The sequence below is a fragment of the Carica papaya genome, chromosome 5 (genome assembly GCF_054855325.1).
Source record: "Carica papaya isolate Zhongbai chromosome 5, ASM5485532v1, whole genome shotgun sequence".
Classification (NCBI taxonomy): domain Eukaryota; kingdom Viridiplantae; phylum Streptophyta; class Magnoliopsida; order Brassicales; family Caricaceae; genus Carica; species Carica papaya.
The window spans coordinates 34,712,780-34,729,521 of NC_142313.1; the positions used below are offsets into that span (position 1 = coordinate 34,712,780).

General features: G+C 34.1%; 2 protein-coding genes across 4 annotated transcripts; one reads left to right on the plus strand and one right to left on the minus strand.

The window, feature by feature from the left end:
* Window positions 1–1,158: 1,158 nt before the first annotated feature.
* On the minus strand, window positions 1,159–13,201 carry LOC110808382 (Golgi apparatus membrane protein-like protein ECHIDNA). 3 transcript variants are annotated; one of them, XR_015819291.1, is made up of 7 exons: window positions 13,046–13,201; window positions 11,704–11,760; window positions 11,424–11,627; window positions 11,197–11,256; window positions 2,985–3,111; window positions 2,110–2,281; window positions 1,159–1,440 (listed from the first exon to the last, which is right to left on the minus strand). XR_015819291.1 is itself a non-coding variant. In XM_088220355.1 (6 exons), the coding sequence occupies exons 1-6, from the start codon at window positions 13,058–13,060 to the stop codon at window positions 2,193–2,195; spliced, it is 552 nt and encodes a 183-aa protein (XP_088076481.1). In that variant the 5' UTR covers window positions 13,061–13,201; the 3' UTR covers window positions 1,542–2,192. The 3 variants fall into 3 exon arrangements, 1 of the variants encoding a protein (XP_088076481.1); XR_015819290.1 differs by having other exon boundaries at window positions 1,159–1,456; XM_088220355.1 differs by lacking the exon at window positions 1,159–1,440 and having other exon boundaries at window positions 1,542–2,281.
* A 1,376-nt stretch (window positions 13,202–14,577) lies between these two features.
* Window positions 14,578–16,443, plus strand: LOC110808371 (galactinol synthase 1-like). Its single transcript, XM_022033858.2, has 4 exons — window positions 14,578–15,033; window positions 15,267–15,587; window positions 15,685–15,819; window positions 15,906–16,443. The coding sequence occupies exons 1-4, from the start codon at window positions 14,704–14,706 to the stop codon at window positions 16,116–16,118; spliced, it is 999 nt and encodes a 332-aa protein (XP_021889550.1). The 5' UTR covers window positions 14,578–14,703; the 3' UTR covers window positions 16,119–16,443.
* Window positions 16,444–16,742: the final 299 nt, after the last annotated feature.

The following is a 16,742-nucleotide window of genomic DNA, read 5'->3' on the forward strand; positions in this document are numbered from 1 at the left end:
TTGAATAAAAATAAATGAATAGTTCCGAGGGTAGGTGTTTATTTTATCTTTCAGCCATCAATATTCGTGAATTTTTAGGACAATATCAAAGTGAAGGACTCTCATATCCTCATAGTGAAGTAAGGACGAGATGAGCCTCAGACTGTAAGATTCCTTTCGGCATGATGTATAAAGCACCTATCATGTCCCTTCCAACTCCTTCATACCCAAAGTTAAAATCTAACGATCCAAAATGATTATAAATAGACCCTATGTAAGAACTTATAGTTGTATTTCCATAAGAAAGACAATGTCAAAACCTATATCTATAAAATAAAGTTAAAAGAAAAAATTATCATAAAACTCTTTAATCTAATAGTTTCAAGTAAAGAAATTTATTGGTGATAAATTCTTTATGTAGAACAAAAATACTACGGAAAAGAAAAAATCGCAAAACTTTTAACTACGTATGGTGTTGGTAGTATTAACAATTATGAGAATAGTAGCAGTAGTGATGATCGAAATAATAACGACCTAAGGGTAATGATTAAAATTGTAAAAATAACAACAATAGTAGTTACAACGATGATAACAATAATAATAGTAGGATAGTAGTGGTAGTACAATAATAAAGATGTGTCAGCGACAATATAAATAGTAAAACAATGAAAGAAATTTAACAAGAGATGAGTGATTGGATAGAAGTGATAACAGTAACGAGAGTGAAGATGACAACATTCATTGTCAAGAAAAATTCGTTGGGGGCTTGTTCTTCTTAAGGTTTAGAGGTAAAAAAAATAAATAAACATACCTTAATTTTTTTGAAACACATATAGAATAGATAGTCTCTCAAACAATAGATATCTTAATGATATAATGAATGATTTTTTTAAAAAAAAAAAGGTTTATGCTTCATTATATCTAAGATATTTAATAAAATAATGTAATTTTAGATTTTTTAAGTTTAGTTAGTATCTCAACTAATTAAATTTAAAAAATCTAAAACTTTTCTTAATTACCTAATTTGAAGTGTTTAATATTGCTAAAGCAAAAACACTTAAAAGCAGTACGTGCTTAAAATATCTCAAAGCATTCAAGTGCTGATTTTGAGTTGTTATTTGCTTAAAATCACTTAAATCATTCAAATACTAGTTTGGAAAAACAAAGAAAAGTCGTGACTGGAATAAAAATGTTTACTCTAAAAATTAAGGATTTACATTGTTTTTTCTTGTAGTCCCTTATTTGGCTCATATGTAGAGCAATAATTACATTGTTCGGTTGTAAAAGAATAAAATAGTTTTCCTTTTTCTAATAAGAATGGTAATACAATAAAATCTATATTTTTTTATACAATACAAACATAAAAATTTTAAAACATAGAAGACAAACAAAGAAAAAGAAAAGAAAAAAGTGAGTTGCTGCCATAAGTGTCCTGCATCCAAAGCAACCAAGGTGTCTCAGCTGCCAGGCCACCGCGCTGCAAATTTGTAATCCCATTCTTATTTTTTTTTTACAGAATAAGAATCAAAAGAAGATGCTACGAACATTTTACAGAATAAAGGTAGTTGAATGTTACACTTAATTCTTATTCATTGTGCAAACAGTAAACCGAACAATGTAATACAAGTTAATAGCAATTACATTCCTCCTTTGTTTCACCAATATTCAATGAACCAAGCATATCATAAGTTTAAATTTACAAAAAAAAAAGAGTTTTGATAAAACTACTCCTGCAAGTTTCCAAACATCATCTGGAACCTTCTATCACCAGACCACAACTCAGTAGTGGCATTGTGTACATCCATAGGAACCCGAGTAGCATAAGAAAAATGCCACCTAAAATCTGACTAAATTTGTGATTTAACCAGAAGAATGAAAATTTACAAAATAATATCATTGTGGTATTTCACATTTTTCCTCTTTCCTGTCCGGTTGACTCCTACCTTCTGTATCTCCTACTCACATAGTATGTTATATAAAAAGGGAAGTAAAAACCCAAACAAGAACGATACCATATATCTCCTACTATAATAAATATACAGCTGATGCTGGCGATTAAGAGGACAAAAACACAGCTGTTATTTCTTTTTGGAACCTATGAGAAATGCAATATTTGGTGCAGTTACATACCAAGCAACAACATCATATCATTTGCTTCTTAGCATCTCAGTTGGGTTGATTGGTTCAGATTACTATTTTCATGCTCATCCATCTTACAGCACGCTAAAAGCTGACTGTATTCTTGATGAGAATTGAGAAACAATTGTCTCTCTGGCAAAGGCTTGAATCTGCTTCTTGGCATCTGAACCACAATGCAAAATAACCAGAACATAAGTAACTCTATTGTTGCTCAGTATAGGTAATAACTTTTGGCAATTTATTTACAGTTATAATGAGTTCAAAAGCCAAAAAATATATTTATAATGAGTGCAATAATATTCCTTTACTTCCTCTCGATCTTCTCATCTTCTGACTTTGTCTTACAACTATAATTATTGATCTCTTAAGTTCATAAAAAGAGGGTACCTGACCTATGACAGATTGTACCTGTTGAGAATTTTTGGAGGGTGGGGGGAAACAGCCACAAATAGGCAAAATCTGGCTGAATCTTTACAAGTATAGACCAGCATAATTGGATAAAGGACAAAATCATATATAGGATTATCTTAAACCAGTTTCACATAGGAACAGCATGCACCAATTAAAGACAACCATATTAAGAATTAAACGTCTCTTCTTATTTTAAAGAAGCCAGTAGTTAAAAAAATCCTCAGCCAGTGTCAACTTCTCATAATAGTGGCACAGTCAGCCGAGCAGCAAGCAGAATTTAGTCAAAACTTTTCAGACAAAGCATATTTGCACCAGGCATTTTGTTAGATAATTCATCAAATATTGATATGCCACTGGCTCATAAGTCAGGACAATATCCAGTCAAAGATCTTAAATGGCATAAGTGATATTATAACCCAGCATTTTGGAACTTAATATAAGTCATCAATCCATACCTTTACGACATTTGGTGAATCCAACAATGTTGGCAAGGCTAAGGCTCAAGCAAACTCCCACTGCTAGGAGATAATCAGGCTCAAACCTGATGATTGAAAAGATTCCAAAGATTATCCAAGCAGCAGCCTGCACAATAGTTAGAAATAAATTAAAGGAAATACAGTTTCAATCATACCAAGTATGAACATAACTTATCCATGGCATTCATGCATATCTACTACCAGCAACTAATAACTTGGTTGTAACATTTATCTCAAAAAAAAAAAAACTATGTTGTAACATGGTCCAGAATGAAGAAATGTAATAATGCTATATTCCTTATTACAATAAGTCGGATGAAACCAGTAGAAAGTCCTTTTACTCATTTTTCTGCATCCTTTTGGTAACAAATTTACAGCTTCCTAATGTAAGATAGTATACCAGATGATCCGTTTGTCTTACTTAATGTAATTGTTAAAATATTATAAAATATTTTCTGTACATAATATGATTTTCTTTTCAAATATGTAAGCATAATTAGAAAGAAAATTATTAAAATAATTTATGTTCGTTACCATATATAAATCCGTTTATATGTATAGATATCTTTATTTTTATTTCAATAAAATATAAAAAATATTTAATATTTTTTCTTAATTCTTCACATAGTATCAGAGCCAGAGTTAAAAGCTTTAGAGATCAGATTAGATCAGACCATATAGGAGTTGATATAACCCATTCTCGACACCAAAAGAAGTCAACCACCATCCTCCGACAAGTTCAGATCACGGCTGGCACGACGGTGAAACCAGAAGAGGCCGACAAAACTGTTTTGCGGCAATTTCGAGTCCTCAAGCATTGGATGAACCGGAGGAGGCCGGTTCGCGTGCGGGACGAGTTCGACATGAGGTCAGAACACGAAGAGGCGCTTGGCCGTCTGTTCTAAGCAAAATTCCAGAAGGCCGGAGCAGAGGAAGTCACAGCGGAGCATATCACGCGACAAGTTTTCTTTCGATTTTCCGCTGCGATTTGAGGTGTTTTTTGCAAGCCCTTTCTGCATTTCGGTTGTTCGGTAGGTTTTGTGGTGATTTCCGGTCGAATGGAGGCATTTTGGTGAATTCAGCGGCGATGTGTGGTGTTGCAGCAGCGGCACGTGCAGCGGCGATCAGTCTCCTGTGATGGCAATGTGCTTCTATTAGTTTCCGTGTGTGAAGTGAGATAGTCCTAACCATATCAAAGATCACTGAACATAAATTAAATGACACCAATTATCTGAAGTTGAGCAAAACTATCAGAATTTATCTACGCAGTATTGATAAAGATGACATTTGGCTCAAGATTCCCCTATCGATAGAACTAAACAAATCTAACTAAGAGATGATACACGGTTGTTTTTATAGATTAGAAACTCAAATGACAGTGAAGTAATTGACTTAATTAATCACTGCGTGTTTGCCAACGAATTGATGGATTGTTTAGAATTTATGTCCCGTATGTATGATGTTTGTAAGGCCTTCTATCATGCTGAGAAGGAGGTCAAATCTCTCACAGCTTACTTTATGAAATTCACAAAAAAACTTATGAGGAGCTTAATGTATTTTTGCGTTTAGTACTAACATCAAGGTACAACAAATACAAATAGAGCATATGGCTATAATGAGCTTCTTGGCTGGTCTTCCACTTGAATTTGAGACTGTCAAATCTCAAATTTTATCTGCTTCGGAGATCACATCTATTCAGAAAATTTTCAGTAGGGTGTTACGCATAAAGAATACTACATCCAATCAGCATCTTCATGTTTTTGTTGCTAGAGGAGGAAGAAATAATAACAGGGAAGGAAACAAAGCAATGGATAGTCGGTATAATGATTCAAGCAACACTGTTTGTTATTATTGTCATGAACAAGAACATACGAAGCATCAATGCAAGAAATTACAGGATCGGAATCAGAAAACATAAACTGCGAATATTACTACTGTTACTACTATTAATTCCTCTTTTGAGATAACTATTATGGTTTCAACCAACGAGTATGTAAGGTTCTCTCAGTTTCAAAAATCTTTAAAAGAATGCACATCAGTCACTATTTATGCTGAATCAGGTAAAAAATGTTTTATCTCCTCATCAAACAAATGAGTGGTTGATTCTGGTGCTACAGATCACATGACAGGTAACCCTAATATCTTTTCTAACTTTCGATCACACAGAGTTCCCTCTCCTGTAACTATTGTTGATGGGTCAACTTATAATATTGAGGGTTCTGCGACTATAAAACTAACTCCTGCCATTAATCTGACCTCTATTTTACGTTTACCCAAACTTATTTTCAATTTGATTTCTATAAGTACATTTACAAATATCTTAATTGTTGTATCTCATTCATTCCTAATCATTGTCTTTTTCAGGATCTTATGACGAATCAGATTATTAGTAAATGACATATATTACAAAGTCTCTACATTCTTGATAGTTGGGTGTCCCGATCAGTTGTCTCTCTAATTGAAACACATTGTCAGTTGGGGCATCCATCTCTCACTGTGTTGAAGAAGTTGTGTAATCAGTTTCATGATATATCTTCATTAGATTGTGAGTCATGTCAATTTGTAAAATATCATCATATCACATCAAGTCCGAAAATTAATAAACGAGTTGAGTTTGCTTTTAAATTAATTTATTCTGATATTTGAATTTCATGTTCTATTATGTCTAAAATAGGATTTAAGTATTTTCTTACTTTTATTGATGATTTTTCTTGAATGACTTTAATATATTTTATGAAAAATCGTTTTGAAGTGTTCGTTCATTTTTGTATTTTTTATGCGAAAATCAAAGCTCACTTTAATGTCTATGTGCATGTGTTAAGAAGTGATAATGCTAAATAATATATATCATATTCATTTCACAATTATATAACTCAACATGGGATTCTTCATCGGTGTTCTTGTATTGATACTCCATATCAAAACGAGATTATTGAGAGAAAGAACAAACATTTACTTAAGACTACTTGATCCCTCTTTATTTCAAACACAAGTTCCTAAAGCAATTCTGGGCTGATACTATATTTACTGTCTGTTTTATGATTAATCGTATACCATTTGCAGTACTCTAATGTGATATTCTTTACAATCTTTTTCCAAACAAGTCATTGTTTCTGGTACAGCCGTGAATATTTAATAGTACTTATTATGTTCGAGCTATACGACCCAATATTACTAAGTTGGATCCCAAAGTCTTGAAGTGTGTCTTTTTGAGAAATTCTCGCCTACAAAAGGGATATCAGTATTACTCTTCAGATTTCAATAAATATCTAGTATCAACTGATGCAATCTTTTCAGAGAATATACCATTTTTTTCCTCACAGTCTAATTCTACAGATCAGGTGAAGAACGATGAGTGACTCATTTATAGATTCCAGGACAGTACCTCTATGGAGCAACCAGATAATGATATTTCTTCTGATGTGCCTTTTGAGCAAACTGATGATGGTGTGCCTCCAACTCAAAAACAACCGCCCATTATTCATGTTTTCTTCAGAACACAACAGACTAATGATACATGTCTTGCACCAACTTTTTCCTCATCTTCCATGATCTTGATCTTTCCATCAGTCTTTCTAAAGGTACCCATGATCATTTGTCTTCTTCGTCTAACTCTTTAATTATCTTTATACATTCCACTTCTATACTCAAGACAATTAAGGAGACTCTTAATCACCCTGCTTAGCATAATGTCTTGCTTGAGGAGATAAATCCTCTTAATAATAATCATACCTGGGATCTGCTAGATTTATCCAAAGGAAAAAATGTTGCAAGGTGCAAATAGGTATTTGCAGTCGAAATGAATCCAGATAGCTCTGTGGCGAGACTTAAAACTCGATTGGTAGCAAAAAGTTATGCTCAGATTTATAAAATGGACTATTTTGATACATTCTCTCAAGTGGTTAAACTTACATCTGTCCGTTTATTCATATCTATTGCAAGTTCTACAGACTATCCCTTACACCAGTTAGACATTAAAAATGCATTTTTTCATAGTGATCTCTTAGAAGAAGTGTATATAGAGCAACCATTTGAGTTTGTTGCACAGGGACAATATAAGAAAGTTTGTCATTTGAAGAAATATTTGTATGGTCTGAAGCAGAGTCCCCGTGCGTAGTTTAGCAAGTTTGGTGAGGTAGTTTGTGAATTCAAATTGAAGAAAAGCAAGTGCAATCATTTAATCTTCTATAAACAATCAAAAGCTAGTATTATACTTTTTATTGTTTATATTAATGATATTGTGATTAGAGGAGATGATCATGCAGGAATATCCTCTCTCAAGTCATTCTTGCATATCAAATTCAATACCAAAAACTTTGAACAGCTAAACTATTTCTTTGGGATTAAAGTAATAAGAAGTAAGGAAAAAATTTTATTATCTCAGAAAAAGTATGTACTTCATCTACTTATAAAAACAGAAAAGTTGGAAGCTTAGCCGTGCAATACGCCTATGATACCAAATGTACATCTTACAAAAGATGATGGTAATCCCCTTAATAATCCAGAAAAATACAGGCGACTAATTAGGAAATTAAATTACCTCACTATGACTCATTCATATATTGCATATCCTATCAGTATTGTAAGTCAATTTATATCTGCACCTATAATTTAATATTGGGAGGTTTTAGAACAGATTCTGTGCTACTTAAAAAGTGTTTTGTGACTCGACATAATGTTTAAAAATCACGGACCTTCTAACATTAAATGTTTTACAGATGCTGATTGGGCTGTATTTAGGATTGATAGGAGGTCTACTACAGGTTATTGTATTTTTATTGGTAGGAATCTCGTATCATAGAAAAGTAAAAAGCAAACAGTTGTATCTTACTCAAGCGCAGAGTTTGAATATATAGCTATACCCCAGTTCACATGTGAATTCTTATTGATATATCATCTTTTAGATGAAGTGAGATTTAATCTCATATCTCCTAAAAACCTCTAGTGCGATAATCAAACTACCATTTATATTGTCTCAAATCCTGTGTATCATGAAAGAACTAAATATATCGAGATTGATTGTCATTTCATCCGAGAGAAGATTCATAAAAACTTTATATTTACTGATTATGTGAAGACATGAGAACTTGGTGATATCTTCACAAATCCTCTGAATGAAATACGAATTGAGTATATTTGAAACAAACTGGGCATGACTAATATCTATGTTTCAGCTTGAAGGGGAGTGTTAGAATATTATAAAATATTTTATGTACATAATAATATGATTATCTTCCAAATATGTAAGCGTAATTAGGAAAAAAATTATTATGGTAATTTATGTTCGTTACCATATATGAACCCGTTCACATGTATATATATCTCTACTTTTATTTCAATAAAATATAAAAAATATTTAGTATTTTTCCTAATTCTTTACAATAACATAGTATAATCTGTCTTATCCTCGAAAACTAACAAAAAATCTTTTTCTTCATATTTCAACATCTTATGGGTAACAAAATTTACAGCTTCCTAACATAGTATCCCATATACTACATTCGTATTATCCTTAGATCTCCATCCAAAACATTTAGATGGTTACAGGTTCTCTTGTTCTGTTTATCACTTGTATTATATGTGCAGAAGTCAGTTCCCACATTTATCAACCAAAATTTCCCATTGCTATTCCCTTATGCTCATACTGTCAACAAGGCCTATTACACATAGACATGCCTTTCTGACTAGGACAAGTTAAGAAACATCTGCAAACCTAGAAACTAGAAGTTGAAACCTAGATATCATATCAATGACTTTAAACATTAAACCAAATAATTAAATCAAAATCACCTAGTATTACATCATGCAATCATGATTGCATCATACTATCATCTAAAACAAATCTATTGAGAAAATTATATGAATGTATTTATTGATTATTGTTAAAGATATAATAAGTTAGGTTAAAAGGTACAAGAGTAAATTAGACCATTTCTAATTAATATAATTAATAGTCTATTTCATTTTTCATTCTAAAGAATCTGTATATATAAAACTGTAATATTCAATAAAGTATATAAACTATTCTTGACACGATATTAGAGTCTAGGTAAAAAAACCTTAATCTCAGTTACAAATCCTCTTCGGTTTTCATTGTTTGAAAAAAAAAAAGAAAAAACCCTAAAAAAGGTGAGTTTTACCTTCATAGCTTACCACCATAGATTGGCTACCACCACTACTGTCAACCACCAACAGCAGCCAAGTCGGTCTTTATCACCAGCGTTAAAACCCTAATCTACCGCAACCTCATCTCTATCACTAGAATCCTTTGTCAGTTGCCAAAACCCTATTCAGTCTTCATAGCTGACCTTATTCACCGCACAACTCTATGTCGCACTTCAACCATGCAGCCATCGCATAACTCTTTGTCGTACTTCAACCACACAAAGTACTCTCGGTTGCCTTCATCGCGACCAGACGCGAGCGACTCTGGACACGAAACACTTGATTGCACCAGACGCAACCATAGTGTTTGGTCTGGAACCACAATGAACTAAACGAGCCGCACCACCAATCATGACGTTGCTCTATGCCACAATCCTAGTTTATCATATGTGACACCATTCAGAGTGCAATCCAGACGCAAATGCAAACATAAACACCAGACACACTTGCCAAAACCCTAGCTCATCTTTGTAGCGACTGTCTGTGCACAGACATGCATGCCGGCTGCTGATTTGTTTGTCAAGCCCTTGTGCTCGTGCCTCTGCCCTCTAAGCACTCGTACCTTCTGTCCAGACCCAAGCTGAGCCAAATCAAGTAAGGAATCCACAAGTTGGTTCAGTGAGTTCCTGACTCGAGCTGATTCAATGAGTTGACTCAGTGAGTTCCTGGTCTGACATGACTCAATGACTCAGTGCAAAATCAGTCTTTTCCTTGTACAGCTATGTGTTCCAAGTAAAATCCTTAAATAATTTTACCTTTTCAACATTAATTAGCATACAATTCATAAAGAATATAAGAGGTAACATCCTAAATTATTGAAGCAAATCTCAACATGACAACTTCAAATCTTAGGGAATTCGAAGTGGAGATTAAAAACCTAAGGAATCGACTTGAGTTCCTGGAGAAATACACTGTACCAATTTAGCGGCACACTCAAGTACAACTTCTACATCACATGAACTAAATACTAGCTTTTGAAAATTTTTAGATCATACACTTAGAAGCCAAAAATCATATGATCAATATTTTTAAACATTTTTATAAGTATGTGCATGTCCAAGTAATAAAAGGATTGTCACCATGGTTCTTCCAATACTATTGCAGGTAAGGGCAATATTAAGCTTACCTTTACCCTTATCCTAAAAAATGTATTCATCCTATGGATGAGGGTTCTATTTAATTATCAAATCCTATGAATGTGATTCTTGTGAATAATATACTAGTATAACCTTCATCCATAGGATTTGGAAAGCAAATAGAACCAAAAACACCACAAAACCCTAATACTACTATAATAATACTCCTAATATCCTATTATAAAAAAATTCAAGGGAATTACTAAAATATAAGTTAAATAAAACAAAATTTGCACTTTTTAGTTTGAATGAAATATAGTTCCTTATCTTTATAGAAAAACTAACTAAACCTCCTCTACATCACTTTCCCTAAACTGATGAATCCCAAGATACCATCTATTCCTGTCACTAGCGGATCACTGGCAAATTTCTAAACAAACAGTAACAGATTTAGAATACTTCAGGTCATTTATGACTTTATAGGTGTTCTTATAGGATGGATGTTTTAGAATTTTAACAAGTAGATCCGTGAAACACCAGCTTTTTGGTTCCATCAGCCCAGTTACTTCCTGGTAAAAGTCAACCCATATCTTATATTTTCTACTTGCCAGATACTAATCCTTAATAACTTCCATGTCACCTAACATTCTGATCAGCATACCTGTTCTGTTATTAAGTGAAGTTAGTCATTGTTTTCTGTTTATAAGTCATATTTCAGCAGAAAACATAAAGGCAGGATATAAAATTTCAGGCAGCGAAACTAGCATCCATCTCTCCCAAATAATAGAGAACATGCCAACTAAAATATTAGAACCAATCAAAAAAGCAACATCAAAGTCTGAGCATCTTCCTATACTTTTTAATTTCGGTTTCCTCAGTAAGAATTAAATTTGTGTACCAAAACTTAGGCTTGCTTCATCCTAAGAAATATCCAACGAAAATTTACTTACAGTTAGATACAATGTCCACCAAAATAGCCATGAATCTTTCTTGTTTATGCGAGCCAATGACTGCAAGGAGAAACAAAGACAAAATACATGAGATCCATTTAAGGGCATTATCTAGAATTTTCTATAACCACGAAGTTGCATTATCAGGGATACAAAAATGATAGGATTCAATAAATATATAATGGAGCTGAGATTGAAAATCAAGAGGCATATTTAAAATGACTAACCTGTTGGTCAAGGGATTCAAACTTCCACACACTTTCACCCAGCTCATTTATTTCATTCCACCACCTATACCCAACTAAAATACGGCCACTAACATTCTTTACAACCCAAAAATCAAAAGCAGCTAAAACAACAGTGACCACAAAGATAACAACAAAGCTATCAAAAAATAGAGCCGAAAGTATGTAGAATGCCAATGCTGCAGCCTGCAAACATTGAAAATCAAGTTATAGAACGTGTTGATTCTTCAAACAATAGTTAGCTGTATCAGAGTATAATGACCTTGAAGAGAACATGAAAGAAGCATGTCTTTGGATTGGTGTAGTTTTCTCCCACAGGCTGCATAAAGAATAGGTAAAAGATTAGATAAAATACCAACTTACTGCAAAGAAAAATAGCTAAAATAATATAAAAGGCACATCTAAAACATTCATCTATAGTTCTTAACTAACAACGGTATGGCTGAACTGTCAAATTATCTTTTGCAAGGAAAATATAGAAGTGTCGTTGGCCTAGATTGTACTTATGAGAAACATAACCTCACAAATTCCTTCTCAAGAAAATAAAACATTTTAAGCTGCAAAAATTGGCTGATTGCATCGGAGAAACATCAAACTAGCTGCAGAAAAATCAGAGGAATGCTTCCCTCTAGAACTGAAAGCCTTTTAACAACTTGTAGCAAAGTTGAAGAGAATCCGATTATATCAAAAACATTGCAGATGCTCAACAGCTCATAATGCATGTTACATTCCAATGGTTTAAACAATGACAAGAAAACAAAGAGTTGCTTATCATTAATCAGTTAATATGACCTTATTCTTTTCTCCGAAGTCTTTTATTTTTGCAAGTCCATGACCTTGATATCCATGAATCCCCATCATGTAAGCCAAGTTGCTTTAAGGTGCACTATCAATTATAATTATGCAGATTCCATGTGCAGCAATCATGATTTCTACGTAAACTTTTTTTATCTCTCAATTTGAAGGCTAGAATTGGGCGGTTGGGAGAATATTTTGAATCCAAAATGATTAATCACGCACAAATCCTAAAATTAAAATTCTGTTAAATGGCAAAGAAACATTGCACGCTAAGTCCTAAGGCCCATCCGTAAAATCCTTCACAAGACAACTACATCAAAAGTAACGCCTGATTCAGCAAGCTAAAAAGTTGAGAGAAAGATCTAGTTCTAAGTTTCCATTCAAGCAAATTCTACAATGCCCTCAGTCAACTCCACATGCCACAAGAGATCAAATTCATTAATTAATTATATTGGTTAGGAATTCTTCTTTTTAATTTTAATATCAGCAATCGTTTTACAAGCTGCAAAATCTAGGAATATCAAGGAAGCTTTAACGTAAACGAAATTCATAAACCCAAAACACAAATGAAAACTAAAAATCATCAATACAAACACAGATATGATATTAAACAACGAAGATCTAAACAAAATGTGAGACAAACTTTTTGAATATAAATGTTAAACAGTAATGCAGATTACTAGAAATTTCCAGAAAGAACTGAGAAAAAATTATGTCCTATACTTAGCACCGCAAGTGATTTTCCATAAAATAAGAATCCTCAAATGAGATATGAAAAATTTGAGACGCGAAACACACGAAATTACCTGATCTAGATCCATGACGAAGATACAGTATGAACGAAAGAGTGAATAGTCCTAAAATTTTCCGAAGGTTGCAGGAATAGCAAAGAATGGAGCATTTTCGTATGTCGTTTCAGATTTAGGTGTCAAATGGAGCAACCGGGCTAACATTTCTTGGGTGTTAGTGGGCCAGAGCCCAATGGGCTTGTCAAGGACCTTTTTGCACCTCAGTAATAATTTATAAAAATATTTCCAACTATCTTTTTTAAAGTAAAAGATATGGAAAATTATAAATAAATTTTATTTATTTAATGTAAATATTCTATATGGTCCCTTTTCTTTCCAGATCAATTTTCTTTTTTTTTTTTTTGGTAAGACGGCCCTAAGAGACAAATCCAGCTGGTTGCAGATTAATTTTGTGTTTTTGTGTCTATATTTTTTCTATCTAATTAAAAAAATCAGAGGGAGAGGAACCAGAAGGTGCTACGTAATGCTCCATCTGGGTCCCACTGGCGACGGTGTCCATTAGGTGGCAAAATGGGAGGAGATGACATGTCCAACATTTGAGCCACAAAAGAGGAATTGAAAAATAAAAAATAAAAAAAAAGTAAAAAATTACCAAAAAGGACATCTTGATTCCTGTCCCATAGTTGGGCCCCCGCACAAGATTGTCTTTATACTGTAATAGTCTAAGTACAATGTACAAGTGTCGAGTTGATTGATTGTTGACTCTCTCTCTCTTCTAAAGGAAAAGTCACGTGGACCCTAGAATCCATTAAGTGAACAGTTGCTATTATATTGTATTAAATATTTTTACCTGCTTTATTCAATATTCATCTGCATATATATATATATATATATATGTAATAGATAGATAGAAATATATATATATATGTGTATAGCTTGATACTGGAGTGAGTAGTAGTGACGATGGTTAAATAGGAAAAATAAAAGGGAGAGATTGAAGCTTTTCCTGTTCTGGGAACTCAAATGCTTTAAGCTTTGTCCCAGAGGTAACATTTAAGGTTGTCGTGGAAAATTGAAAATGGTATTAGATTCTCACAAGTTAGGAGATTTCGAGAATATTGCTTTTACAAAAGAAATTTGATTTTCCTAAGATACTTACGTCACCTTTCACCAGAATTTACCATTATTATTTCTAATCATAATTATGACGCTACAATTTGTATTAATCAAATCATTATTAATTATTTTTTACTCAGAAGATGAAACTGGATTCTCTACTACCAAGTTTAGCGACTCCTACACTTGCGACCCGTGAATACATACATACATACATACGTACGTACCATCATAATCAACATTAAAAAATATGTTACATTAGCATATAAAAATCAGCTCACAGCGTTCTAGTGGCTTCTGTTGATGTTTACTGTTATGGCTGCCTCCTTTCCAGAAACTTCCCAGAACCCCTTTTTAACCGTTGGATCTTAACCATTGACACGCGTACGGCCAGCAGTTCACCATCACCGGAAAACACGAGACCGAAAAATGCATCAAATTTCTCCTCCTCCTCCCCTATTTAAACCCCTTTCACCCCCTTCTTCTTCACTAACCAAATACGCGAAGAACCAGGCACCAACGCACATACTATACTCCCTTCAATCCTCCCATTCTTCCCAAATCACACCTTACTCTTGACTTGCATTTCACCTGATACGATGGCTCCAGAGCTTGTCCAAAACACAGTGAAGCCCGCTGCCTTCGTTAAGACTGCGAGGTTGCCGAGCCGTGCGTACGTTACATTTCTGGCCGGTAACGGAGACTACGTGAAAGGCGTCGTCGGGTTGGCGAAAGGATTAAGGAAGGTAAAGTCTTCGTATCCTTTAGTTGTGGCGGTTTTGCCCGACGTGCCGGAGGAGCACAGGCGGATCCTAGAGTCTCAAGGTTGCATTGTCCGGGAGATCCAACCGGTTTACCCTCCCGAGAACGAAACACAGTTCGCTATGGCGTATTATGTTATTAACTATTCTAAGCTCCGTATATGGGAGGTATGTATGAGCATTCTGGATCTCTTGTTTTCACACGTGGTGGCACTACCTCCTCTATTTTTGGACGAAAATATCCTAGCCTATATTTGTACCTAGTTGATTCATTAGAGGGTATTATCGTCATTTGGGTATCTTTTATTACTGGTATCAATGTTTAATTGCTTTGTATCACGTAAGAGAAGGGGTAGATGGGTTGAGCTAATTAGATCGATTTACTACTTATTTAATTGCAGTTCGTGGAGTACAGTAAAATGATATACCTGGACGGAGATATTCAGGTGTTTGATAACATAGACCATCTATTCGATTTGCCGGACGTATATTTCTACGCTGTAATGGATTGTTTCTGCGAGAAGACATGGAGTCATAGTCCTCAGTACAAGATTGGTTACTGCCAGCAATGTCCTGAAAGGGTGAGGTGGCCGGAGGAGATGGGTCAACCCCCGGCGCTCTACTTTAACGCTGGGATGTTTGTGTTCGAGCCAAGTCTCTATACTTACCAAGATCTCTTAAGCACCGTCAAAGTCACTCCTACTACTCCTTTCGCAGAGCAGGTAATGAAGTGATACATGATTACTTTTCCTTATAAGTCATTATTCAGTCGGGGTATTTGATTTCTGATTGAATAATGTTGTATTTGTGAATATTCAGGACTTTTTGAACATGTACTTCAAGGATATATACAAGCCGATACCTCTGGTTTACAATCTTGTTCTTGCAATGCTATGGCGGCACCCAGAGAAGGTGGAACTGGACAAGGTCAAAGTTGTTCACTACTGTGCAACGGTGAGTAATGTTTTTTAAAATTGTTGCATGAAGTTTCGTATGAATGAGTAGTAAATCTGTCTGTATTGACAGTGGTTGTTGAACAGGGGTCAAAACCATGGAGATACACGGGGAAGGAAGAGAACATGCAAAGAGAAGATATAAAGATGCTGGTCAAGAAATGGTGGGATATTTACAACGATGAATCGTTGGACTATAAACCAGTGCTGGGTGGTGAAGATATTCACTTGGAGCCATTCATAGCTGCTCTATCTGAAGCTGGACAGGTTCAATACGTGACTGCCCCATCGGCTGCTTAGATTCTGAGGAAGAGAAGAATATTAATGGCAGAACCGAGAAGATCCAAGTGGGAAAAAAATTTAAAAAAAAAAAAAAACTTAATCCTTTCCGAAACCCATAGATATGGCAAGGAGAAAGGATACAACTTTTCTTTTTTCTTTTTGGGTTGGGTGAAAGGAGGAATTAGCTTGCTATGGTTTGTCTTATGTAATACACAGCGCCCTCGTTGTAGGTGATGTAATATGTGTGTTTCCGATCAAATATAGTTGATCAGTTGTGCAGAGATTGAAATCACTGGTGTAATCCACAAATCGTGCAACGAATAGAAATTATTAGTTTGCCTTTTTTGTCTTCTCCAGATCCTTCCACTACTTTTTTTGTTTTGAAACAGGGTGAACCGCTCTTCCGAAACGGCGCCGTTGCTTCCTCACTTAAGTAATTTATTTTATTAGAATCGTTTTAATCAATTTATATATAAAATCTAAATATTTGTTCGGACGGTTTTGATAATACATTTAATATTCAATAAAAAGTGATTCAGTTTCTATAGTTAATTGTGGACAAATTTATTTATTTTTAATAACTACATAATTCATTAATTTCGTTAATTAAAATCATTAAAATATATACTTCTAAACTAACGT

Excerpts from the sequence above, each read along its gene's own strand:
- LOC110808382 (XM_088220355.1), bottom strand. Across the intron at positions 11,257-11,423 it reads TTGAATCCCTTGACCAACAG|TCATTGGCTCGCATAAACAA; the intron begins GTTAGTCATTTT and ends TTCTCCTTGCAG. Across the intron at positions 3,112-11,196 it reads GGTGGACATTGTATCTAACT|GCTGCTGCTTGGATAATCTT; the intron begins GTAAGTAAATTT and ends ACTATTGTGCAG.
- LOC110808371 (XM_022033858.2), top strand. The coding sequence starts at position 14,704 with ATGGCTCCAGAGCTTGTCCAAAACACAGTGAAGCCCGCTGCCTTCGTT. Across the intron at positions 15,034-15,266 it reads CTAAGCTCCGTATATGGGAG|TTCGTGGAGTACAGTAAAAT; the intron begins GTATGTATGAGC and ends ATTTAATTGCAG. Across the intron at positions 15,820-15,905 it reads TTGTTCACTACTGTGCAACG|GGGTCAAAACCATGGAGATA; the intron begins GTGAGTAATGTT and ends GTTGTTGAACAG.